Raw genomic sequence first — 21,642 nt, forward strand, 5'->3', positions numbered from 1 at the left:
TTTCTCCCCCTCCCACCACAGTTGCCCAGAGTCTCAAAGTCCCCTGATAATTCCTGAACTAAGGAGGCATCCTCACCATTCTTTGGGGACCCTCCTGCCCCTGCTGGAGTTCACACATTCGATGGGCAACCTGCAGGCTGCTGCCTGGTGAGCAAGGCAGTGGGTCTTAGCATCCCCCCCAAGCCCCTGCAGTGACCATCCAGGTGGCTTTTGCCAATTTCTCCTCTGCAAAATGGGATGACACACACCAACCTACTTCAGACAGTAATTAAAAGAGGAAATATACCGTCACATCATGGTATTGGAAAGCAGTGAAAGTAGCATACTAATGCTGAGTCATGGTGCAAGAAAGCTTTCTGCTCATTTTCCCACACGTTTAACAAGCATGGACTTTTCACACCATGCGATTTTCCTGTTGAGGAGGCAACTGAGGCAGAAAGTTAGAATGATGGGCCCAGGGGAACAGAACAAGGCGGGATCAGGACCCTGAGCTGGATTTCCCCCAGCAGGCCTTGTTTGTAAATGCTGGGCCACCTGACCACCCCTATCGCCTCAGTAAGCTATGCAGGGACATCTTTTTTTTTTTTTTACTGCTTGTGTTTGTGGTGAAAAGATATACATATATTTAGAATTAGCCAGCTGGACTCAGTTTAGATGATCCCAATTTTGTTGGCAACATCCAAAGCATCATAATCAGGAGCCAGTCGAACATATGCCTTCTTCTCTCCATCAGGCCGAATCAGGGTGTTGACCTTGGCCACATCAATGTCATAGAGCTTCTTCACAGCCTGTTTGATCTGGTGCTTGTTGGCTTTAACATCCACAATGAACACAAGTGTGTTATTGTCTTCTATCTTCTTCATGGCAGACTCAGTGGTCAGCGGAAACTTGATGATAGCATAGTGGTCCAGTTTGTTTCTCCTGGGGGCGCTCTTCCGAGGATATTTGGGCTGCCTCCGGAGTCGCAGTGTCTTGGGCCGCCGGAAGGTGGGTGACGTGCGGATCTTCTTTTTTTTGTGGCTGTGGACACCTTTCAACACTGCCTTCTTGGCCTTTAAAGCCTTCGCTTTGGCTTCGGCTTTAGGAGGGGCAGGAGCTTCCTTCTTCGCTTTCGGCGCCATCTTGTGAAAAGGGTCCGGGACATCTTTTTATATTGCGAAACCACTGAGCACAACAGGCTAGCAGCTGATCCAAGACAGGGAACCATGTCACTGTCCCCCTATTTCTCCTTCCATCACCCATGCATTTTACCAAGCAGTACCCACTTCTCTTCAGAGAGGTCATTTGACTTAGCAACACAACCCAGCCAGTGACCCGGGAATAGGCAGCTTTGCTCATTTGCCTTTTTCATCCACGTAATGCTGCGTCCTCCAGACAGTGCTGGATTTCTGCTAGTTATCCCCTGGAGTCTCTGCTCCAAATCTAGGGTATGGGGAAATTGTCTGCAAAGCTCAGAGCACATCAGCCCTCTGTGAAGTTCCAGAGCAGAGGTGGGGACAAGCTGGGAGCAGAATAGGTTCTCGGTCAGGTTGCTATCCCAGGATGAGCCCACCATGTGGCAAAGCGAGCAGGAAAAGCTGAGGATGGGGAAGCCCCCTGTTGTGGTCTCAGAGAGCAGGCGTTCCAGGGTGAACTGGGGGTGGCAAAGATTTCCGCAGCTGTCAGCCACCCGGAATCCTGTGGTCAGAACATGTCCTTGTTAAACAGCGGCACAGCCTTCTGACAGTGATTTTGACTTTCTTTCATGGGTGTTTCTCCTGAGCTTTCTGTGTGTTTGTGGCTACAATGCTATGATGACTTGTACCTCCTCACCTCACCCCAGGGACCCTCTCTCCCTAGAGCTGCAAAGGAAAAAGGCTCCTATCTACACTGAGTTGCTTGACCCTGGACCTGGGAGGCAACCTCACAAAACCCCAGATCACGTGGTAGGAAACACTCCGAGGCAGCTGTCGATTGAGGGAGTGGGATGGAAGGGACTGGAACCACCGAACCTCCTGTCGCAGTGCTGCAGATTTAGTGAGGCTGGCTCTGCACTTGGGGGACACGCTCTTTAGGAATCATCTATCAGGAGACGACTTTGTCACACTTAACATAGAACTTCCTCGGCACGTGGGAGCCCAGGAGAGAGATGGCTGGGTCTTCCCCTTTCTGAATAGAGGATGTCCAGACCCCATAGAAGTGACTCCAACTGAAGTAAGGCCCCCTGTAGCCCACTGGCCCCCATTCTGGGTATTTATAAAGACCCTTCTTTATCAAGACCTGTGACTGTCCTCTGCACATCAAGTTCCAGAATATGAAAATTAAAAGATACTAATCGGAGGTTAAGGTAGTTATTGAAAGAGAAATAAATTACCCCCAAGGGCTAGGTGGTGAACATGTAGAACCTGTTACCCCAAAGCTGGCCTTACTAAGAATGAAAATAGAAAAATGTGGGTAAATGAAGGCTTTAGGCAGATCCCGTAGTGACGAATAATAGATAATAGGGCCGGTGTGGTGGCTTACACCTGTAATCCCAGCACTTCAGAAGGCTGGGGCAGGCAGATCATTTGAGATCAGGAGTTTAAGACCAGCCTGGCCAATGTAGTGAAACCCCATCTCTACTAAACATACAAAAATTAGCCAGGCCTGGTGGTACACATCTGTAATCCCAGCTACTAGGGAGGCTGAGGCAGGAGAATTGCTTGAACCCGGGAGATGGAGGTCGCGGTGAGTCAAGGTCATGCCACTGCACTCCAGCCTGGGCGATAGAGCAAGCCCCTGTCTCAAAAATAATAATAATTGATAATAAAGATCCTCTAACGAGAACCTGAGGGTATACAGAGCTTTGATGGCGGACAGGGAGGGTGACAAGGAGTGAGACAGAAGAGTGAGAACTGAGGTTCCAAGGCTCTGGGGCCTGACCAGGGAGGCTGAGGTGCCTGGACTCCACACCTCAGCAGGTGGGGTGAGGCTTTCTGCCTGCACCTGCTTCCCTGGGATTCCCGAGGTTGGCTCTGCCCACCCAAAGGCAGGAGTGGGTGCAACGGTATCTCCTACCCCATGGGCACCAAAGTCATGTCTCAGGGGGTAGGCTTGACACTGCTGCCAAGGAGCCAGCTAACCTCTTCCATAGCAGAAACAGGATTTCAACTGGGTGCGGTGGCTCATGCCTGTAATCCCAGCACTTTGGGAGGCAGAGGTGGGCAGATCACCTGAGGTCCAGAGTTTGAAACCAGCCTGGTCAACATGCGAAACCCCATCTCTACTAAAAATACAAAAATTAACTGGGTGTGATGATGCACACCTGTAATCCTAACTACTCAGGAGGCTGAGGCACAAGAATTGCTTGAACCTGTGAGGCGGATGTTGCAGTGAGCCGAGATCGTGTTACTGCACTCCAGCCCGGGTGACAAGCAAGATTGCTTCTCAAAAAAAAAACAAAAACAAAAACCAAAAAAAACACCTTAGCTTTCAGAAGGGGAGGAAGTTCGTGTCTACGTCTGGTAGCTGGTTTGCTGTTGTTCCCCAAAGTGTTCTGTGTGGCTTCCATTGCCCCATGGTTTGTATTAACCAGGCCCAAGTTCCAGAACATTCCATCCTCCTGGAAAGCCTTCCATCCCTGACTTCTCATTCAGAGCAGGTAGGCTATGGGTTAAGGTCGATGCCTGCCATCTCCCCATAAGGCCCTGTGTGGACAGGACTCGGGAGATGAGGATAAGAAGGATCCCAGGGAGTTCAGTCTGGGTATCCATGTATGCTCAACGCTGTCTGCTTCCTCTTCTTAGGGTACCATTGCTTCCAAGGAGCTGATCCCAAAACCGGGGTGCCAGTCTTTTTGTTCTTTTGTTTTTTATTTTGAGCCAGGGTCTCTCACTCTGTCGCCCAGGCTGGAGTGCAGTGGCACAATCCTAGCTCTCTGCAGCCTCGACCTCCTGGGCTCAAATGATCATCCCACCTCAGCCTCCCAAGTGGCTGGGACTACAGGACACCCCACCATGCCTGGCTAATTTTTGTATTTTTAGATAGAGACAAGGTCTCACTGTGTTGCCCAGGCTGGTCTCAAACTCCTAGGCTCAAGCAATCCACCCACCTCAGCCTCCCTAGTCACTGGAATTACAGTCATGAGCCACTGCACCCAGCCTGGGCTCCAGTCTTATATTTCTTGATTAGAAATTCAAGATAAGCCAGACACAGTGGCTCACACCTGTAATCCCAGCACTTTGGGAGGCCAAAGTGGGCAGATCGCTTGAGGTCAGGAGTTTGAGACCAGCCTAGCCAACATGATGAAGCCCTGTCTCTACTGCAAATACAAAAATTAGCCAGGTGTGGTGGCACGCACCTGTAGTCTCAGCTACTTGGGAGGCTGAGGCACAAGAATCACTTGAACCCAGGAGGTGGAGGTTGCAGTCAACCAAGATCGCACCATTGATGGCACTCCAGCCTGGGTGACAGAGTGAGACTCCGTCTCAAAAAAAAAAAAAAAGAAAAATAAATCAAAGATAAAGAGAATGCAAGTCCTTTGAAAAAAAACGGACCATTTTTTAAGTCAATCTACATCCAAATAGGCCGCACTCAGCCTGAGCTTGGAAATGCCATTCCAGGACAAATCATTTTTCCAGGAGCTGTTGGTGCCTTGGAGCTTCTTATGAGATGGGGCTGAAAAATACCTGGCCAGCAGGAGGCTTGGCTGTTGACCTAGGGACTCTGCTAACAGCATTCTTTTCTTCTAATTGCAGTGAAGACAGAGTCATTGAGCACTACAAGAAACTGAATGGTCAGACACGAGGTCAAGCGATCGTGAAGTAAGTGACCCTTCCGGCTCGCATGGGGATAGCGTTTGTATGTGTTAATATATCATATGTCAGGATTGTTCAGTTCCTCTCCGAAGACATATCTGGGAGTGGTGGGGGTGGGGGGGACGGTGTTTCAATTTAGTTTTCAAGTAAATAGTGACTCTGAGAACTTGATCACACACACATACACAAATACGTATATGATACCAGATCTGCTGAGTAACTAGCCTTGTGTGCATTCTGTGTGTGTTTCTTCGTGTTGTCTTTCCAGCTACATGAGCATTGTGGAATCTCTCCCAACCTACGGGGTTCACTATTATGCAGTGAAGGTGAGTGAACTCATTTGGTAAACGTTGCCAAACCTCCCCTAAACAAACAAATCAAAACTGCTTTTTTTTTTTTTTTTTTTTTTTTTTGAGATAGAGTCTCACTCTGTCTCTCAGTTTGGAGTTCAGTTGCACAATCTTGGCACACTGCAACCTCTGCTTCCCAGGTTCAAGTAATTCTCCTACCTCAGCCTCCTGAGTAGCTGGGATTGCAGGCTCCTGCCACTACACCCAGCTAATTTTTGTATTTTGTCGAGATGAGGTTTCGCTGTGTTGGCCAGGCTGATCTCAAACTCCTGACCTCAGGTGATTCTCCTGCCTCAGCCTCCCAAAGTGCTGGGATTATAGGTATGAGGCACCATGCCCAGCCCTCATTTTTTTTTTTCTTTATAACTCCTGGTGGAAATACAGGTCAGGGGACCTTGGTCAGGAAGATTGCATGCTGTCGGGGAGACAATTTGAAATACAGGAAACTTCATCCTGTCTTTCAACTTGCTTCAACCTGTGGTCCATTTCTTTGTCAGCCCTGGAACTTAACAGAAAGGCTACCTCTGATATATATGCTTTCTGTCTTCCAAGGAAACTTCAAAACTGTGCTCTTTATTTCAGTTTGGTAAAGATCAGAGCAGGGCTTGTGATTTTCAAAGTACCAAGTGTGGGTGTTTGGCAATTAGAATCTCAAAGCATAAGCAAATGGTTCTGCTACTTACTTGGAAAAGAGCACGAATCCAGGAAGCCTGGCCCAGCTGCATCAAGCTCCCTGTCTGGTGGCCTTGTGATCTCATGGATGCCCTGTTTTACGCTGTAAAACAGCACTTACCTGGCCAATCCGCTGTTGCAGTGGCATTGGGTTTCCTCTTGTTCCATGATCTGAAACCCTTGCAGTGCACACAACTACTTCCCAGAGGCAGGGGGTTAAGATGAGGATTTTATAGTACCTGTAAAGTTTTGTGGTTTTTTTTAAACAAATCATACACCATGAAGCTTTAAAAGAATTTCAAATGTATCTCTTTTGCCTTTTATCTTTTTGCTCATCTTGAAATAACTCACACCCCACAAATATTCCGAAAATATTACGCCCGTTTCAAGTTTTCCAGATACCCACAATAGGGGTGTATTAAGTTATTTAGAAACTTGGCAATTAGGGCATATCTAGGGAAAAGCTGCCTGATGTTCTCACTATAAAATCCTAGCTTCTGGGAGCTCCAATTAACTCAGAATCATCCTATTTGCATATAGAATTGCAACTTACACTCAGGTGATAAGAGTTCTCTGTTAAAAGAATAAACGAGGGGGCCAGGCGCAGTGGCTCACGCCTGTAATCCCAGCATTTTGGGAGGCCAACGTAGGCGAACCAGTTGAGGTCAGGAGTTTGAGACCAGCCTGGACAACATGGTGAAAACCCTATCTCTACTAAAAATACAAAAATTAGCCAGACGTGGTGGCACATGCCGTAGTCTCAGCTACTCGGGAGGCTTGAGGTGGGTGAGTTGCTTGAACCTGGGAGGCGGAGGTTGCAGTGAGCCAAGACCATGCCACTGCACTCCAGCCTGGGTGACAGAGCAAGACTATCTCAAAAAAAAACAAAAAAAGGAATAAACAAGGACTCGGTGTTTCTAATTCAGTCCTGAGACTGTTTTGGCTTGCATTTTGCTACCTGTCCAACAGCATGAGTCCTAACGCCCTGCCTGGACACAGCTGTCATCTTGGGTGAGCAGGACCTCGGGGTGACACCTTCTGGCCTGTGCTCCCCGGGGCTGGGGAAGGTCCTGGGTAAAGCTGGGCAAACTCTGCTGTGATTTGTTATTAAAATGAGAGGAGTCACTTTCCATAGTCTCCATGGCTCCTCTGGCTCTGACCTTCAATGACAGTTTCTCTGCCCAGAGGGTCCTTTTATTAGGTGTGACATCTCACATCTCACAGATTTTCCTTCGTGGTGAGTGGGCGTTCCAGCATGGAATGCCTAAAGTCTTAGAAGGAAAAAAAGGGAGAGGGAGAGAGAGAAAGCAGGGCATTCACTCGTTGTTTCTAAAGGGAAAGGACCTCTACCGTGGGGCTGATTAGGAGCAGAGCCAAGCCCCAGCCCCCGGCACTCCCCATGTCCCCTCTTTACATAACAGAGCATCTTTCAATGAGGGGTGCAGATGTTAAGGAATGAAGTGGGCAGGTGAGCTCCATCCATTCCAAAGAAATGACACTTTCCCTCCTCTGCACCCGAGCCAGGAAATCTCCACTTGGCGCGTGTTTGCTTCCTCCAGCCCTAGAATTACATGCACCTTTTTTTGATGTCCTAGGACAAGCAGGGCATACCATGGTGGCTGGGCCTGAGCTACAAAGGGATCTTCCAGTATGACTACCATGATAAAGTGAAGCCAAGGAAGGTAAGGGTGGTCTCCTGCGTGGGTGTAACGCCTCTCAGATCCAGAGAGGTACAGGTGTAGAAGTGACTTAAAAAATCCTCACGCCAGGCAGCCTAAAGGCTCCCAATCCCCTGCTAATTTAAGTGTATACAAATTACTCCACAGTAATCCCTTCTGAGTTCCCTGGGTAAATATTTTTTCATTTTCTTCTCCCTGTCTCTAAGGAAACCTAAGCTGTTATAATTACTTAAGGTGAGGTGGCCGGCTCGGTTCTCTCCAGAGCAGATGGGCAAAGAGACTTTTGAGAGACTGTCGTGTTCCTTAATTTCCAGTGGGGCTATATTCTTTGGAAAAATGATATCAAATTTCTCTTGAATCCTGAAGCCATCTGAGTTCTCCCAAAGGTTTTTGGGACAGGATCAAGGGAGGTGGGAGAGCTGAAAGAAGAGATTGCGGGTCAAAAAGGCTATGCACAGTAGCTCACGCCTATAATCCCAACACTTTGGGACCCGGAAGCAAGCGGATCACTTAAGGCCAGGAGTTCAATACCAGCCTGGCCAACATGGTGAGACCCCATCTCTACTAAAATTACAAAAATTAGCCAGGCAAGGTTGTGCATGCCTGTAATCCCAGCTACTTGGGACACTGAAGCATGAGAATCGCTTTAGCCCGGGAGGCAGAGGTTGCTGTGAGCCAAGATTGCACCGCTGTATTCCAGCCTGGGTGACAGAGTGAGACTCTGTCTCAAAGAAAAAAAAAAAAAGGTTAAAAAAAAGAGAGAGAGGTTCCTGGAAATCCAGCAAATATTTTCTGGTTCAGTAAAGGTGATCAGAAAATAAAATTAGTTGCCAAAGAGGGAGAGAAACAGAGAACGGTTTGCAAAGTCCTTGTAAACCCAAAGTGGAATGTTTGAAGGGGACACAGCGTTTGAATTTTCTCTGTTTTCGTTTACACACATTTTTCAGACCAGAACAAATTGAAAAATTATAGTGGAAACAATCTTAGAGGCGAGTGCTGTCATTCAGATTCCCTGGCAGAGAATAACAGAGAGATGGTATGCAGTTCAAACCCTGAAATACATATTAAAAACCTATCAAAACTACACTTGCTTTAGCAGAGAGAAGGCAGCGTTGGCCCATTATGTCACTCCAGATTGCTTTCCAAGCTGTTTTATCCACGAATAGGATTGAAACCCACACTACACATCTGAGTGGATTGTAGGCTATCCAGTTAACATCTGTCCTTAGCCAGCTTCTTTATTAAATTGACAGAAGAAGAAAACGTTCCCATGTTGGGGAGGATTTTCACTTCATTGATCAGCAAGGCGGTTAAGTTCTAAGAAAAGATCCTGAGCAAATGATGAGGGAATTATTCACTGGGTACAATTCAGGAAGAACCTGGCTCTTTGTGGTGTGGAGGGGGTGTTGTTTTGAGGCTATCTCCAAAGGCTTTTCTTACCCTTTTATATGCAACAAGAAATTAATTGGACTCTCTGTGCTTATTTTTTCTGGCTTTGTTTTCCTCAATTGCGGGATTCCTCTTTCTCCCTGTATTTTTCTTCCTGCTTCCCCTGTGCCTTTTTCCCACGTGGTCTTTCTATAATTGTCTGTGCCTTTTCTTCCCTCCCTGTCTTCCCTCCTTCTTTTTACAATGACCCTTCTTTTTTTTTTTAGACAGGGTCTTGCTCTGTCTCCGAGGCTGGAGTGCAGGGGCGCGATCTTGGCTCACTGCGACCTTTGCTTCCTGGGTTCAAGTGATTCTCATGCCTCAGCTTCCCCAGTAGCTGTATTACAGGTGCTCGACGCCACGCCCGACTAATTTTTGTATTTTTAGTAGAGACGGGGTTTCATCATGTTGGCCAGGCCTGTCTCAAACTCCTGACCTCAAGTGACCCACCTACCTCAGCCTCCCAAAGTGCTGAGATTACAGGCGTGAGTCACCGCGCCTAACCTGACCCTTCTCTTTTTTAACCTGACTGTTTTTGCTGTTTGCAAAATCCAAGAATACTCCCTAAAGCCTTTAACAAAATTCAGGCTGCAATACATTGAGCTCTCTCTTGCCCGTAGTGGTGGAAGACCCAGGCCATCGTGGATAATTGAGATCTATAGCAGAGATAGTTAAAATCTAGCAGTTAAAATCACTTCTCCCTCTAAGCATCTTAGGAGACATGCTATCAAGTATCCATACTTGTTGGGTTCAATTTATTAATATGTTGAATGTTTAAGCTTTATTTCTCTAATTGAGGTTCTAATGAAGATTGAAGAGGTGATCAGCTAGCAGTTGATGTGTGTGAAACGCAGGAGAGGATGCATAGCTAGGGCTTGATCAATTTTAACTATTAGTATTATTCATTTTTTTTGAGACAGAGTCTTGCTTTGTTACCAGGCTGGACTGCAGTGGCACAGTCTCGGCTCACTGCAACCTCCAGGTGCAAGCAATTTTCCTGCCTCAGCCTCCTGAGTAGCTGGGATTACAGGCACGCACCGCCACATCTGGCTAATTTTTATATTTTTACCAGAGGTGGGGTTTCACCATGTTGGCCAGGATGGTCTCCTCCTGACCTCATGATCCGCCCAGGTTGGCCTCCCAAAGTGCTGGGATTACAGGCGTGAGCCACCATGCTTGGCCAATTATAACTATTATAAGATGCTAAAACAGGCTTTAAGATAAGGAAAAGTAAGAAGCCAAAGGCATGAATAATCAGCCACTGAATAAGAGAATTTACAATAATGAATGGAACTTATCCTGGTTCTTGAATTTAAAATGTTAAAAGGTTAATATCATTTTCCAGGGCATTGGCTCTAACCCAGACTGGGTTGTTATTGAAAATCACTTGGGTTTCTGTGGCCTTTGAAGAAGAAGTTAGACTTTTCCAGCCCGTTTCTAATTTAAGGACAGACTACCAAGCCGTCAGAGCCATTATTCACTCAAAAAACAGTCATTGCAGTCGGGCACAGTGGCTCACACCTGTAATCCCAGCACTTTGGGAGGCCAAGGTGGGTGAATAGGTCACCTGAGGTCAGGAGTTCAAGACTAGCCTGACCAACATGGTGAAACCCTGTCTCTACTAAAAATGCAAAATTAGCCAGACATGGTGGTGCATGTCTGTAATCCCAGCTATTCAGGAGGGTAAGGCAGGAGGATCACCTGAATGTAGGAGGCAGAGTTTGCAGTGAGCTGAGATCACGCCACTGCACTCCAGCCTGTGTGACAGAGCCAGACTCCATCTCAAAAAACAAAACAAAACAGTTATTGCATACCTATTAGGTGTCAAGCACATCACTGGGCACTGAGATGAGGCATAAATCCTGTCCTCCAAGATATATGATATTAAGCCCGTGTCTGAGCAGTGTAATAGGAACCTATGTGAAGGTCGATGGTGATTCCAGAAGGCAGTTGTCAACCGGCATAAGGAGAAGTCCTCACAGAGGAAGCAGAGAGGGAGTGAGTGGGTCTTCAAGGATGCAAAGAGTTTTGCAGATGGAGGAATGGGATGGGGAAGTGTTCAGGAGAGAGGCCGGTGTGCCTGAAACCACAGTGACAGGGGTAGGCGACACAGCGCCATTCACACTGGAACATTGGGTGAGAACAGAGGAGCTGGTGAGGAGGCCAGGGCTCACAGGTCCTGGAGGCTTAAAGGCTCTGCGAGGAGAACTTTATCCTCTGTAGGGAGTGGAGCTGCATCTATTTGAAGGAGAGATGTATAGTGTCAGATTTCCATTGCTGTAGAAGCACCCTCTGGAAACTGCTTGGAGGTTGGCTAGGAGAAACCAAGGACAAGACTCAGAAACCAGCACATGATGATGGTAGGGCAGGCCACACCTGGCGGGGCTTGAGGATGGAGATGGGGAACCAAGACGTTGAGAAGGCGTGTGTTCCTGGTCACCTGTGGGTGGGAGAGGGAGGCCCTGAGAGGAGGAGGAGAATGCAGAATGACTCCAGGCTTCAGGATCCACCAGAGCATGGATGCTAGGAGAAGGGGAGGACTGGGAGTGACAGATGAGGGACGAGTGCAGCTTAGGACATGCCACGCTGCAGGCGTGATGGGATATCCAGGTGACTGTGACTAGTAGGCAGTTGGGCATTCAGTTGGAGCTCAAGAGTAGCAAGAATTTTCAAAGCATCACTGAACCAGGGACTGGACAGAGAGAGGAGGTTGGATTGGCAGCTGGCACACCAGTAGCTGGGAGTGAAGAGTTCATTTCCCAATCATGATGATCACGGCGAGATGCAAAGGCTGCTTCCGTTGCATGGGCCCTGAAGCTTACATCATTCGGGGCCCTCCTTAAGAAATGAATGTACAATCTGAATATACAATTAAGAACAGGTCTTTGTCCAGGCGTGGGGGCTCACACCTGTAATCCCAGTGCTTTGGGAGGCTGAGGTGGGTGGATCACCTGAGGTCAGGAGTTCAAGACCATCCTGGACAACATGGTGAAACCCCATCTCTACTAAAAATACAAAAATTAGCTGGGCCTGGTTGGTGGGCGCCTATAATCCCTATAAGCTACTCAGGAGGCTGAATCACTTGAACCTGGGAGGCAGAGGTTGCAGTGAGCTGAGATTGTACAACTGCACTCCAGCCCTGGGCAACAGAGTAAGACTCCATCTCCAGAAAAAAAAAAAAAAAAAAAAAAAAAAAAAAAAAAAACAGGACTTTGAAAAGCCCTTGAGGAAAAGTAAAACCTTAGCCTTGTTAGCTTCTAGGGGTACCCACCCCTGCTAAGATGTGAGATGGAACTTAAAGGCAAGGCCATGGGCTCACCTGGAGCCATTGTGAAGAAGTCTCGGCTACAAGAAGACCTAAACAGGGCGCCTGTTTCTTTTTCTTACATTGCCAACCTCGTCACCGTTATAAAAAGGCCATCTTTGTTATTTTAAAGCACATGTCAGTTACTCAGACTGCAGAAAGCCCACCCTCTGATCCCGGATCTCAGAACCTAAAAGGATGCACACACATGCGAATGAATGCTGACGCAAGTCCGCATCTGAAGTGCCGAAAGTCTGTCTTCAGTGCCTCTGGGCCAGTGTACATTAGTAACTCCTCTGAAGCTGCTGGGATGTCTAGATGCCACAGCCCCCTGCAGGCCGACTCCTGTACCCCAACCAAGCCTCTGAGCCTGGTGGAAGCCCCACAGGGATTCTGATGTGTGCCTGGAAACAAGGGCCACTGCTGTCAGCCCTCTGTGCTTTGAAAACTCAGACGTGGGGAAGGCCAGCCAGGCTGACGGGTGTGACCAGCAGTGTCCCTGCATACCAAGGCACCAAGGGCAGGGGAGGTCCCACGCACAGGACTCATGGCTGGGTGAACCATCTGGGAGGGGTGATGTGCCAGGGGATGCCGCTCCCTCCTGGCTCTGGTGCCTGGCACACCTCTGCCACCTTAAGCCTCCAGGGATGCTCAGGCAAGGGAGTGGCACCCAGCACTGTGCACCTGGAAGCTTCAGCAGCAACAGCTGCGTCTGCAGCCCAGGCAGGTGCTCCCCGCCCGCAGCAAACAGAGGCCCTCCCTGACGCTCTGACCCAGTTATGGCAGCTCTGTCACGTAGCATCACTGCAAGAAGAGCCAGTATCCAAGCACAGGCGGTAGCAGGGGGAGTCTGCTCCCTCTCCTTTCCAGGGCCCAGAGGTGTCCACTGCCTGCACCACTCCGACAGCATCGGCAGCCTGTCGGCACACCCACGGGGGCTCAGCAGCCGCCTTGAGAATCCACTCAAGGGTTTCCATATGACCCATCCCTCATCCCCCACAAAAAAGCCCAAACAAACAAAAAAAGCACCAAGGAGGAGCGGCTGATGACTGTCTAGAAGCAGGCACAGCAGGAGCCCGCCCTCACTCTCCAGTTGCAAGCGGCTTGTTTTCCCCTCGCTCTTTGCCTTCCTCCCCACTTCAGAACTCCTGTTCATACTCAAATGCCATTTGACACTTGGGGACATCCCTTTGAGTTCTTTGCAGCTCTCCTCTCTCCTTTGCCCTGGCGACGGTTGGAAGTCTTTCTGCACAGTTGTGAATGTAGCATCCAGGTACGGTGCTGACAGGGTCTTCCCTGTCTGTCTGGGCTCAGCAGTGTGACAGAAGTAGAAGAGTCATGTTAGCAAAACAAACAAATCTTGCAGCAATTGTTCCTCCCTATTTTATCCTAGTTACCAAATTCCATTTTAGCGTGTGCGTGTTGGGGGGGAATAGAAAGAATCACTGCTGGCCAGGCGCGGTGGCTCACGCCTATAATCCCAGCACTTTGGGAGGCCGAGGCGGGCAGATCACAAGGTCAGGAGATTGAGACCATCCTGGCCAACATGGGGAAACCCCGTCTCTACTAAAAATGCAAAAATTAGCTGGACGTGGTGGCGGATGCCTGTAATCGCAGCTATTCAGGAGGCTGAGACAGGAGAATCACTTGAACCTGGGAGGCAGAGGTTGCAGTGACCCGAGATCACACAACTGACTGCACTCCTGCCTGGCGACAGAGCGAGACTCTGTCTCAAAAAGGAAAAAAGAAGCAGTGCTGAAGCCAGAGGCTCTGTATTTCACGAATTAGAAACTTATTGGCCTCAGGAGACAATGAGACAGTGTCAGGTTGGCATTTAGGCACTGGAGGTAAATCCCAGGTTTCATCTTAGTTCGCATTTATGGTCGAGTAAAGAGACCTAGGCCATCAAAAAAGAAAAACCTGCCAGCTGTGTGAAATGACGGTCAACAGCGACATGCCTCAGACTGGGCAGCCCGTGGGTTTTGGGAGGTGTTGCTGGTACAGGCAAGTTTTACCTCTTTCTTCCCTGAGAACATTTGAATGAGAATGAAATACTATCTATTGACGAGGCATCGTTTATTAAATCTCACAGAATCAGGGTCCCACAGGGAAAAAATAAGTAAATCTGGACAAAATCTGTCTCACATCCAGCTGCCTCTTTAGGGGAGGGGTCTTTACATTCCTTAGATTGAAGCCCGAGAAAGCCTCAGCGCTCTAATCTCTGGGATGATCTGCCCTTGTTTGCAGTGTCAGTAACTGAGGCATGGGGATACCAGCCGGTCCCGCGGTCCTCAGACCTGCAGACAAACAGCCATCTGATCATCAGAAGCCAATACAGAAAAGACTTTCCAAATGGACTCTAAGACTTAGAGAGTCCCGGGCAGGCTGTATCTGAGGCTATAAGCGTTAGAGAGCAAATGTTGCAAAGCACTTGACTCCAGAAAACCCTCCCTTGCAAAGAATATTCAATATCTGTAAATCATCACTAAGAAATGCAGCCTGCTTCCCAGCCCAGATTTAATGAACTCTCCCCCATGGGAAGGAATAGCAACGTCAGTCCTTGTTACATATTCAGCAGACGGCATTTACTTATTTATTTGATGTGCAATTAGGGGGGCTTTTATGTACACTTAGATGCACAATTAGGAGCACTGTGGGGTCCCCTCTGAGGCATTAGGAGAAGGAACCAGAGTAAATGGCCTGCCCCCTGTCCCCAGGCAGCCATGGTGGCTTCCTGTGATTCCCAAGGGTATTTCAGAAGCAGGGGCTTTGGCTCTGGGAGTTGATGCATTACTTTCACTCCCCCGGATTGGTAAAGATTTTTGAATGAAATGAGATGAAGAGACAGGAAGGGAAAATAATATTTACAGGAAATATTCCATTAATTTGGCGCGAATTCACCCCGCTAAATTATGCAGTGCAGTGGACATTCTGCTGAGTGCGTCAGACTTACCTTCCTCTTCTGTCGGCATCTGCCTGGCTCGCTTTCTGCTTGCTGGGTCTCTGACTTGGCCAGCCTGGGTGGGTGCCTCCCTCATTCCTGCATCTGCATTCTGCTTGGAAACCACACCCTGTGCACAGCTTGGGGAAACACTTCAGTTGATGCACTCGGCATTCTTAGCATTTGGCAGCCCTCCCCTCCTCATTCACAGGCTAGCACCAAAGGGCCTTCTCCGCATATCTTATCGGTCCTTCAGCCTTTGAGATCGCAGTGCAGCGCTGAGTGGACCTGGAAGCTTTCGATGACTGTGGGTGGTAGGTCCTGGCCTTGGGCATCTAGAGAGGCTGGCCTGCTTTGGAGAAGGGGTGGGGATTTGGGAGTAGAAGGTGGAGGGCACAGGAAGTTCCAGAATCTGCTACTTAAAAATCACTCTCCAAGAAAAAGGAATCCTATTCTAAGAAAATTGAGGTCCTCCTGTCAAAGCATCAGTCCTAGACGTCACCCTTCTCCAGCCACCAATATCAGATGTGACTGAATCATCTCCATTTGGAAAAATCCCAAACTCCACCTCTACTAAAAATAAAAATTAGCCAGTTGTGGTGTTGCTCACCTGCAGTCCCAGCTACCCAGGAGACTGAGACACAAGGCTTGCTTGAACCTGGGAAGCAGAGGTTGCAGTGAGCCAAGATCATGCCACTGCACTCCAGCCTGGGTGACAGAGCAAGGCTCCATCTCAAAAAAAAAAACAAAAAAAAAAACAGGCCAGGAGCAGTGGCGGGCGGATCACCTTAGGTCAGGAGATGGAGACCAGCCTGACCAACATGGTGAAATCCTGCCTCTGCTAAAAACACAAAATTAGCCAGGTGTGGTGGTGCATTTCCGCAATCCCATCTACTCGGGAGGCTGAGGAATCACTCCTCTGGGAGGTGAAGGTTGCAGTGAGCCCAGATTTTGCCATTGCACTCCAGCCTGAGCAACAAGAGTGAAACTTCGTCTCAAAAAAAAAAAAAAAAAAAAGAATGGTGATCACCTGAAAGCACTGAGCTGGCACTTAGAACTTCAGTACAGGTTGTTGAATATGAAATCCTCTCCAATAAAATGGCACTAAACCAACTTTAAAGCATTTCCAATTACAGATAACACTTTTGAAAGCATCTTCCCTATTCCTCGACTTCCTAGTTTTCTGAAACTCTAGGACTTGTTGGTGAGGATGTGTCACTCTTCCTGCCTGGACCTTCATTCAGTTGTTCAGTAGGTGTTGTCCAAGGGCCTATTGGGTACCAGGCCCTGCCCTTGGCTTTGCAGATACTACAGAGAGTGAACAAGAGAGACTAGAGCCCTCATGCAGAGAGCTGACAGTCTAGTGGGGAAGGCGGTCAAATGTATTTGTTAAAGAAATCTACAACACAGTGTTCGAGCACTAAATTTTCCCATCCAAGTACTAACCAGGCCCAACCATGCTTAGCTTCTGAGATCAGACAAAATGAGGCACATTCAGGGTGGTATGGCCATAGACCCGAGAGTTGAATTCTATGAAGACAGTAGCTCAGAGTAAGGAAGAGCGGGAAGGGTGATGGATGATCAGGAGGGGTCTCTCAGAGCTAGGTTTGTTTCAGTGACTCTCTACTCCTGAGTGTTGTACGTACCATTCCCTGGGAAGCAGTCTAAGATGGACTAGCAGGCAGGAAGTTACTGGGTGTGCTCTGGGACTAACAACAAATGGGAAAATAAAGGAAGCAGAACCCGGCAGAGAGAGAAGCTGAGCTGTGGTGCAGTCCCAGCATGGTGACCCTCAACCTGGACGAAGCTCTGAAGCTAGAACGACCCACAGAGCCATCACCATAGCTGTTGAGGCTGCAGGCCAAGCCTTACCCCCCAGCATTAACCAATCATTACATCCAAGTGACCCCCTTGGTGAGAGGGTGGCAACCTTGGGCAAGGTGGTAGCTGAGACTGATTCCAGGAGAGGGCATGCATCCTTCAGTCCTGCAGGGAGAGAGCGGCTTGTCAGTAGAGCATGGTGTCTTTTACAGCAGTGTTAGTGTGGTCGTTGGACCCGCAGCGTCCTCATCACCTGGAAATGTGTTAGAAATGCAAACTAAGGCCAGGCGCGGCGGCTCACACGTGTAATCCTGGCACTTCGGGGGCCAAGGAGGGTGGATCACCTGAGATCAATGAGACCAGGCTGGCCAACATGGCAAAACCCCGTGTCTACTAAATATACAAAATTAGCTGGGTGTGGTGGCATGTGCCTGTAATCCCAGCTACTAGGGAGGCTGAGGCAGGAGAATCACTTGAACTCGGGAGGCAGAGGTTGCAGTGAGCCAAGATCGTGCCACTGCACTCCAGCCTGGGTGACAGAGTGGGACCCTGTCTCAAAAAAAAAAATAAATAAAAAATAAATTAATGGCCAGGCTAGGGGGCTCACACCTGTAACCCAACACTTTGGGAGGTCCAGGCGGCAGGACTGCAGGAGTTGGAGACCAGCCTAGGTACCATAACGAGACCTCATCTCTACACACACACAAAATACAAAAATTAGCCAGCCATGGTGGTGTGCCTATATAGACCCAGCTACTCTGGATGCCTGAGCCCAGGAAGTTGAGGCTGCAGTGAGCCAAGATCATGCCACTGCACTCCAGCCTGGACAACAGAGCAAGACTCCATCTCAAAAAAGAAAGCAATACAAACTAAGGATCCCCACCTGACACTGATAAGCTCAGAAAGTGTGAGGATGGGACTCCGCAGTCTAATTCCACAAGCCCTGAAGGGGATTTGAGCACATGCGTGAGGCTTAAGGCCCGCTGCCTTCACACAGGCAGTTAGCGAGGAACTTTCTATGTGATCCTACTTCACTGTTTCCTTGTTGTTATGAAGACATTTTAGTCTGAGTTAAAATCAGATTCTGTCTTCGAGCAGTTACACTTTTAAACAAAAAGCGAGAGAGGGAGGTTTTGTAAATCCATGACCTCCACATCCACTCCAAGGCCCAAAGTCGAATTTTCTTTCCTTTCTGTTTTTGTTTTGTTTTGTTTGTTTTGTTTTGGTTTTTTAGGACAAGGTCTCACTCTGTCTCCCAGGCTGGAATGCAGTGCTGCAATCCTAGCTCACTGCAGCCTTGACCTCCCAGGTCCAAGCAATCCTCCCACCTCAGCCTCCCCAGTAGCTGAGGCTACAGGCCTGTGCCAACACACTTGGCTAATTTTTGTATTTTTTGCAGATAGAGGGTTTCACCATGTTGTCCAGGCCCCCAAAGAAGAATTTTCTTGACCAAAGAATTTTGGCACTAACTCACTTCCAGGATATTTTAGAAAGTCGTGATTAGAAATTTATTTAACCTCTCTGTGCCTCTCTTTTTATATCTGTGAAGTGAGGATTAAGAGACATGGTATGGATGTCATCTAATTTTCTCCATCTTGAATAAGTTTACTTGTCAGAGTTTCTCGTTCCCCAGGAGAAAAGCGCCATTGCCCTTGACATAGCAAATGTCGTTACAGTCACTTTTACTGAACACAAGAGGCGAATGGCCTCAAAAAGCAAACAGGGTCTCTTTGTGAAGAGGGTTAATTTTTCTCTTGGTCACTGGATCTGGGAGGCCAGGTCCCTCGGTTCCCACAAGGTCCTGGGAAGATCATCCTGAACCTGGTCTGAGTAAGCCAAGCTTCCAATGGCACCAGCCTGCATCTTGTTGTGTCCTTGTTGAACCTATGCTGTTGTCAGACTGTCACCTTTGAGGAAGGTTGACCTGTCTATGAACAGAAAAAAAAAGCATTGCCCTGTACAGGTGAATAATTCTTAGAGAGCAGCTATCACATGAGAGTACTTAATATGGAAACTTACAGGAAGGGAGGAATGTAATTATCCCTTAAAAAGGGGCAGGTCTAAATCTCTCCTAGGTGACACCTTGGAAGGGGTACACGTCCCTCCCAGGCGCCTCCTGGAAGGGGTACACTCAAGCTCCAAGAATCTCCCCAAGCTTTCCCTGAGGTCATTCTCCAGGCCTGACATACCCGTGGGGTGACGCATGCCTGCCCCCTGCCCCCTGCCATTATTTGCAGGATATCTGGCCCAGCAGTCAAGGCACCTCACATTTCTACACGATTGTGAGTCACCTTCCTGGGCCTCAGTTTTCTCCACAAGTTGGTTGATGCAGATGATCAGGAATCCTGAAGTTGAAGGAATCTTAAAACCAGAAACAAAGAGAAATTAAACAAGGTAAATAAAGCAAGGTCACTTTAAAGCCAGAGGGGAGTAATGAATAAAAGAAAGGAAGAAAAGCAACGGTTTTCCAGAAGAAAGTGGTAGAAGAAAATGCCAATTTCCTTTTTTTTTTTTTTTTTTTGAGACGGAGTTTCTCTCCTGTTGCCCAGGCTGGAGTGCAGTGGTGTGATCTTGGTTCACCACAACCTCCGCCTCCTGGTTTCAAGCAATTCTCCTGCCTCAGCCTCCTGAATACCTGGGATTATAGGCATGTGCCATCACACCTGGCTAATTTTTTTTTTTTTTATTTTTGGTAGAGACAGGGTTCCCCCATGTTGGTCAGGCTAGTCTTGAACTCCTGACTTCAGGTGATCCGCCTGCCTCGGCCTCCCAAAGTACTGGAATTACAGGCATGAGCCACCACACCCAGCCAAAAATGCCAGTTTCTAAGTAGGTAACCCCACATCTGTCTTTGACTTCCATGCAACCAGTGCTTAAGCTGGATGTGATTGAATAGCCGGAAGCACCTTTTCCACTGCAGCTGGTATGTCTTTGGGGATATGTGGTCTCCTGGGATTCATCTGCTTCCCACATCATGCCTGGTCTCCTCCACTTGCTGTTCTCCCTGCCTCTGAAGAGGCCACATAAATAGCTACGTTGATTGTGTGCATAGCAGGGGTCAAACACAACACTTGGTATTTAAGATATGCAAATAAACACCCAGCCAGACGACACAGCAGCCGCCCTGAGACTGGCTGGCTTCTAAATAGCTCTACCGAGACAGGTTCCTACTACTCAGGGAACCCCGTTGACCTTCGATGCAATTTGAAGAAGCAAATCAAAACCAAATGCTGTCATTGGATCCCAAAGCACTGCAGGGGAGCATCCCGTAGCCTCTCTCACTCCAAAAGAAGCCATGAACCAGTAGTAATTTACGAACAGATCTAGTTTCTCTGTCTGAAAATCAGAAGACTTTGCTAGTATAAGAACAGTGACCACCTGGGACTCAGAAGACACATATCTTTTATCTCCCAGTGTTCCTTTGAATATATTCTTTCCTTGCCTCTCAATAAAAACACAGGCGGTCCCTTGACTTTTCTGATCCCTCTCAGGTGTTACGAAGTCACCCAGTCACTTTAAATAGCAAAATAAGCTTTTCTTTTCTTTTTTGAGACAGAGTCTTGCTCTGTCACCCAGGCTGGAGTACAGTGGCGCCATGTCGGCTCACTGAAACCTCTGCCTCTTGGATTCAAGTGATTGTCCAGCCTCAGCCTCCTGAGTAGCTGGGACTGCAGGCACGCGCCACCATGCCTGGCTAATTTTTCATACTTTTAATAAAGACGTGGTTTCACCATGTTGGCCAGGATGGTCTCCATCTCCTGACCTCATGATCCACGTGCCTTGGCCTCCCAAAGTTCTGAAATTACAGGCATGAGCCACCACACCTAGCCACAAAATAAGTTTTTATTAAGAATTTAGAGTGTCCAGTTCTTTATCACAATCAAAGCTTCAAACTTGCTGTAAAGTTAATTCTCTCCATTCCCCCATCTGGGCTCCATCCCTGCTTCAGTTTGTCTGATGTCGGGGACGACTGTTAAGCTCTCCAGGTAACCCTAATGGAGCCTCTCTTACTAGCTCCAAGGAGAACAGTCCATCTTCCACCTTCCCCTGTGGGTAGCAGCGAGCTCACAGAACATCTCCCTCTCAAGAACATTTCTAAAAATGCCCTCTCAGTTTCCATCCTCCTAAACATTTTATACCGCAATTGTGGGTAAGAGGTTTTTGGGGTCATCTCACAGAAGATTTTTTCAAATGGTGATAAAATGCACACAACATGAAATCTACCATTGTAACCATTTTTCAGCAGCCAGTTCAGTAAGGTATATTCCCATCGTTGTACAACAGATCTTTGGAATACTTATCATCTTGCAAAGCTGAAACTTTACCCACGAAACAGTCACTCGCCTTTCCTCTCCCCCCAGCTGCTGGGAACCATCATTTTACTTTCTGTTGGATGGAAGTACAGTCAAAGTTATTTGTCTTTCTGTTGAAGTGGAATCAGTTATTTGTCTTTTAGTAACCATAGAGTTTTAATATCCAAACCAAGATACCACTGCCAGTGAAAAGAGGGATTAGTGAATAATTATCCCATGATGTCAAACAAACCAGGATTGTGACTGGCAAACAAAGGCTCATGTTGACCTGGCTAACCAGCATAGCAACATAGCTAACCAGCATGGAGACCCAGCTAACCAGCATGGAGACCTAGCTAACCAGCATGGTGGCCTAGCTA

At 48.0% G+C, this 21,642-nt stretch overlaps 2 protein-coding genes and 1 long non-coding RNA gene across 16 annotated transcripts in view; 1 reads left to right on the forward strand and 2 right to left on the reverse strand.

The window, feature by feature from the left end:
• Window positions 1-21,642, forward strand: part of FRMD4A (FERM domain containing 4A) — a 672,294-nt gene that overhangs the window by 571,638 nt on the left and 79,014 nt on the right. For all 13 annotated transcript variants that reach the window (XM_032244155.1, XM_032244153.1, XM_032244154.1 and 10 more), the window contains 3 exons: window positions 4,716-4,781; window positions 5,044-5,101; window positions 7,393-7,479. In XM_032244155.1, coding sequence (XP_032100046.1) covers window positions 4,716-4,781; window positions 5,044-5,101; window positions 7,393-7,479 — 211 coding nt within the window. The remainder of the gene's footprint in view (window positions 1-4,715; window positions 4,782-5,043; window positions 5,102-7,392; window positions 7,480-21,642) is intronic.
• LOC116527237 (60S ribosomal protein L23a) lies at window positions 651-1,138 on the reverse strand. The gene has a single exon (XM_032244167.1). The coding sequence runs from the start codon at window positions 1,119-1,121 to the stop codon at window positions 651-653; it is 471 nt and encodes a 156-aa protein (XP_032100058.1). The 5' UTR covers window positions 1,122-1,138.
• LOC116527239 overlaps window positions 18,547-21,642 on the reverse strand; it is an 18,896-nt gene continuing 15,800 nt past the window's right edge. Inside the window, exons 1-3 of one of the 2 annotated variants that reach the window (XR_004258445.1) lie at window positions 19,877-20,536; window positions 19,239-19,331; window positions 18,547-18,898 (exon numbers count right to left, since the gene is read on the reverse strand). This is a non-coding gene — a long non-coding RNA (uncharacterized LOC116527239). Of the gene's footprint in view, window positions 18,899-19,238; window positions 19,332-19,876; window positions 20,537-21,642 lie in introns of those variants that run through there. The other variant, XR_004258446.1, reaches the window with a different exon arrangement.

Source organism: Sapajus apella, unplaced genomic scaffold (genome assembly GCF_009761245.1).
Source record: "Sapajus apella isolate SASKATOON/1434 unplaced genomic scaffold, GSC_monkey_1.0 scaffold53, whole genome shotgun sequence".
NCBI lineage: Eukaryota > Metazoa > Chordata > Mammalia > Primates > Cebidae > Sapajus > Sapajus apella.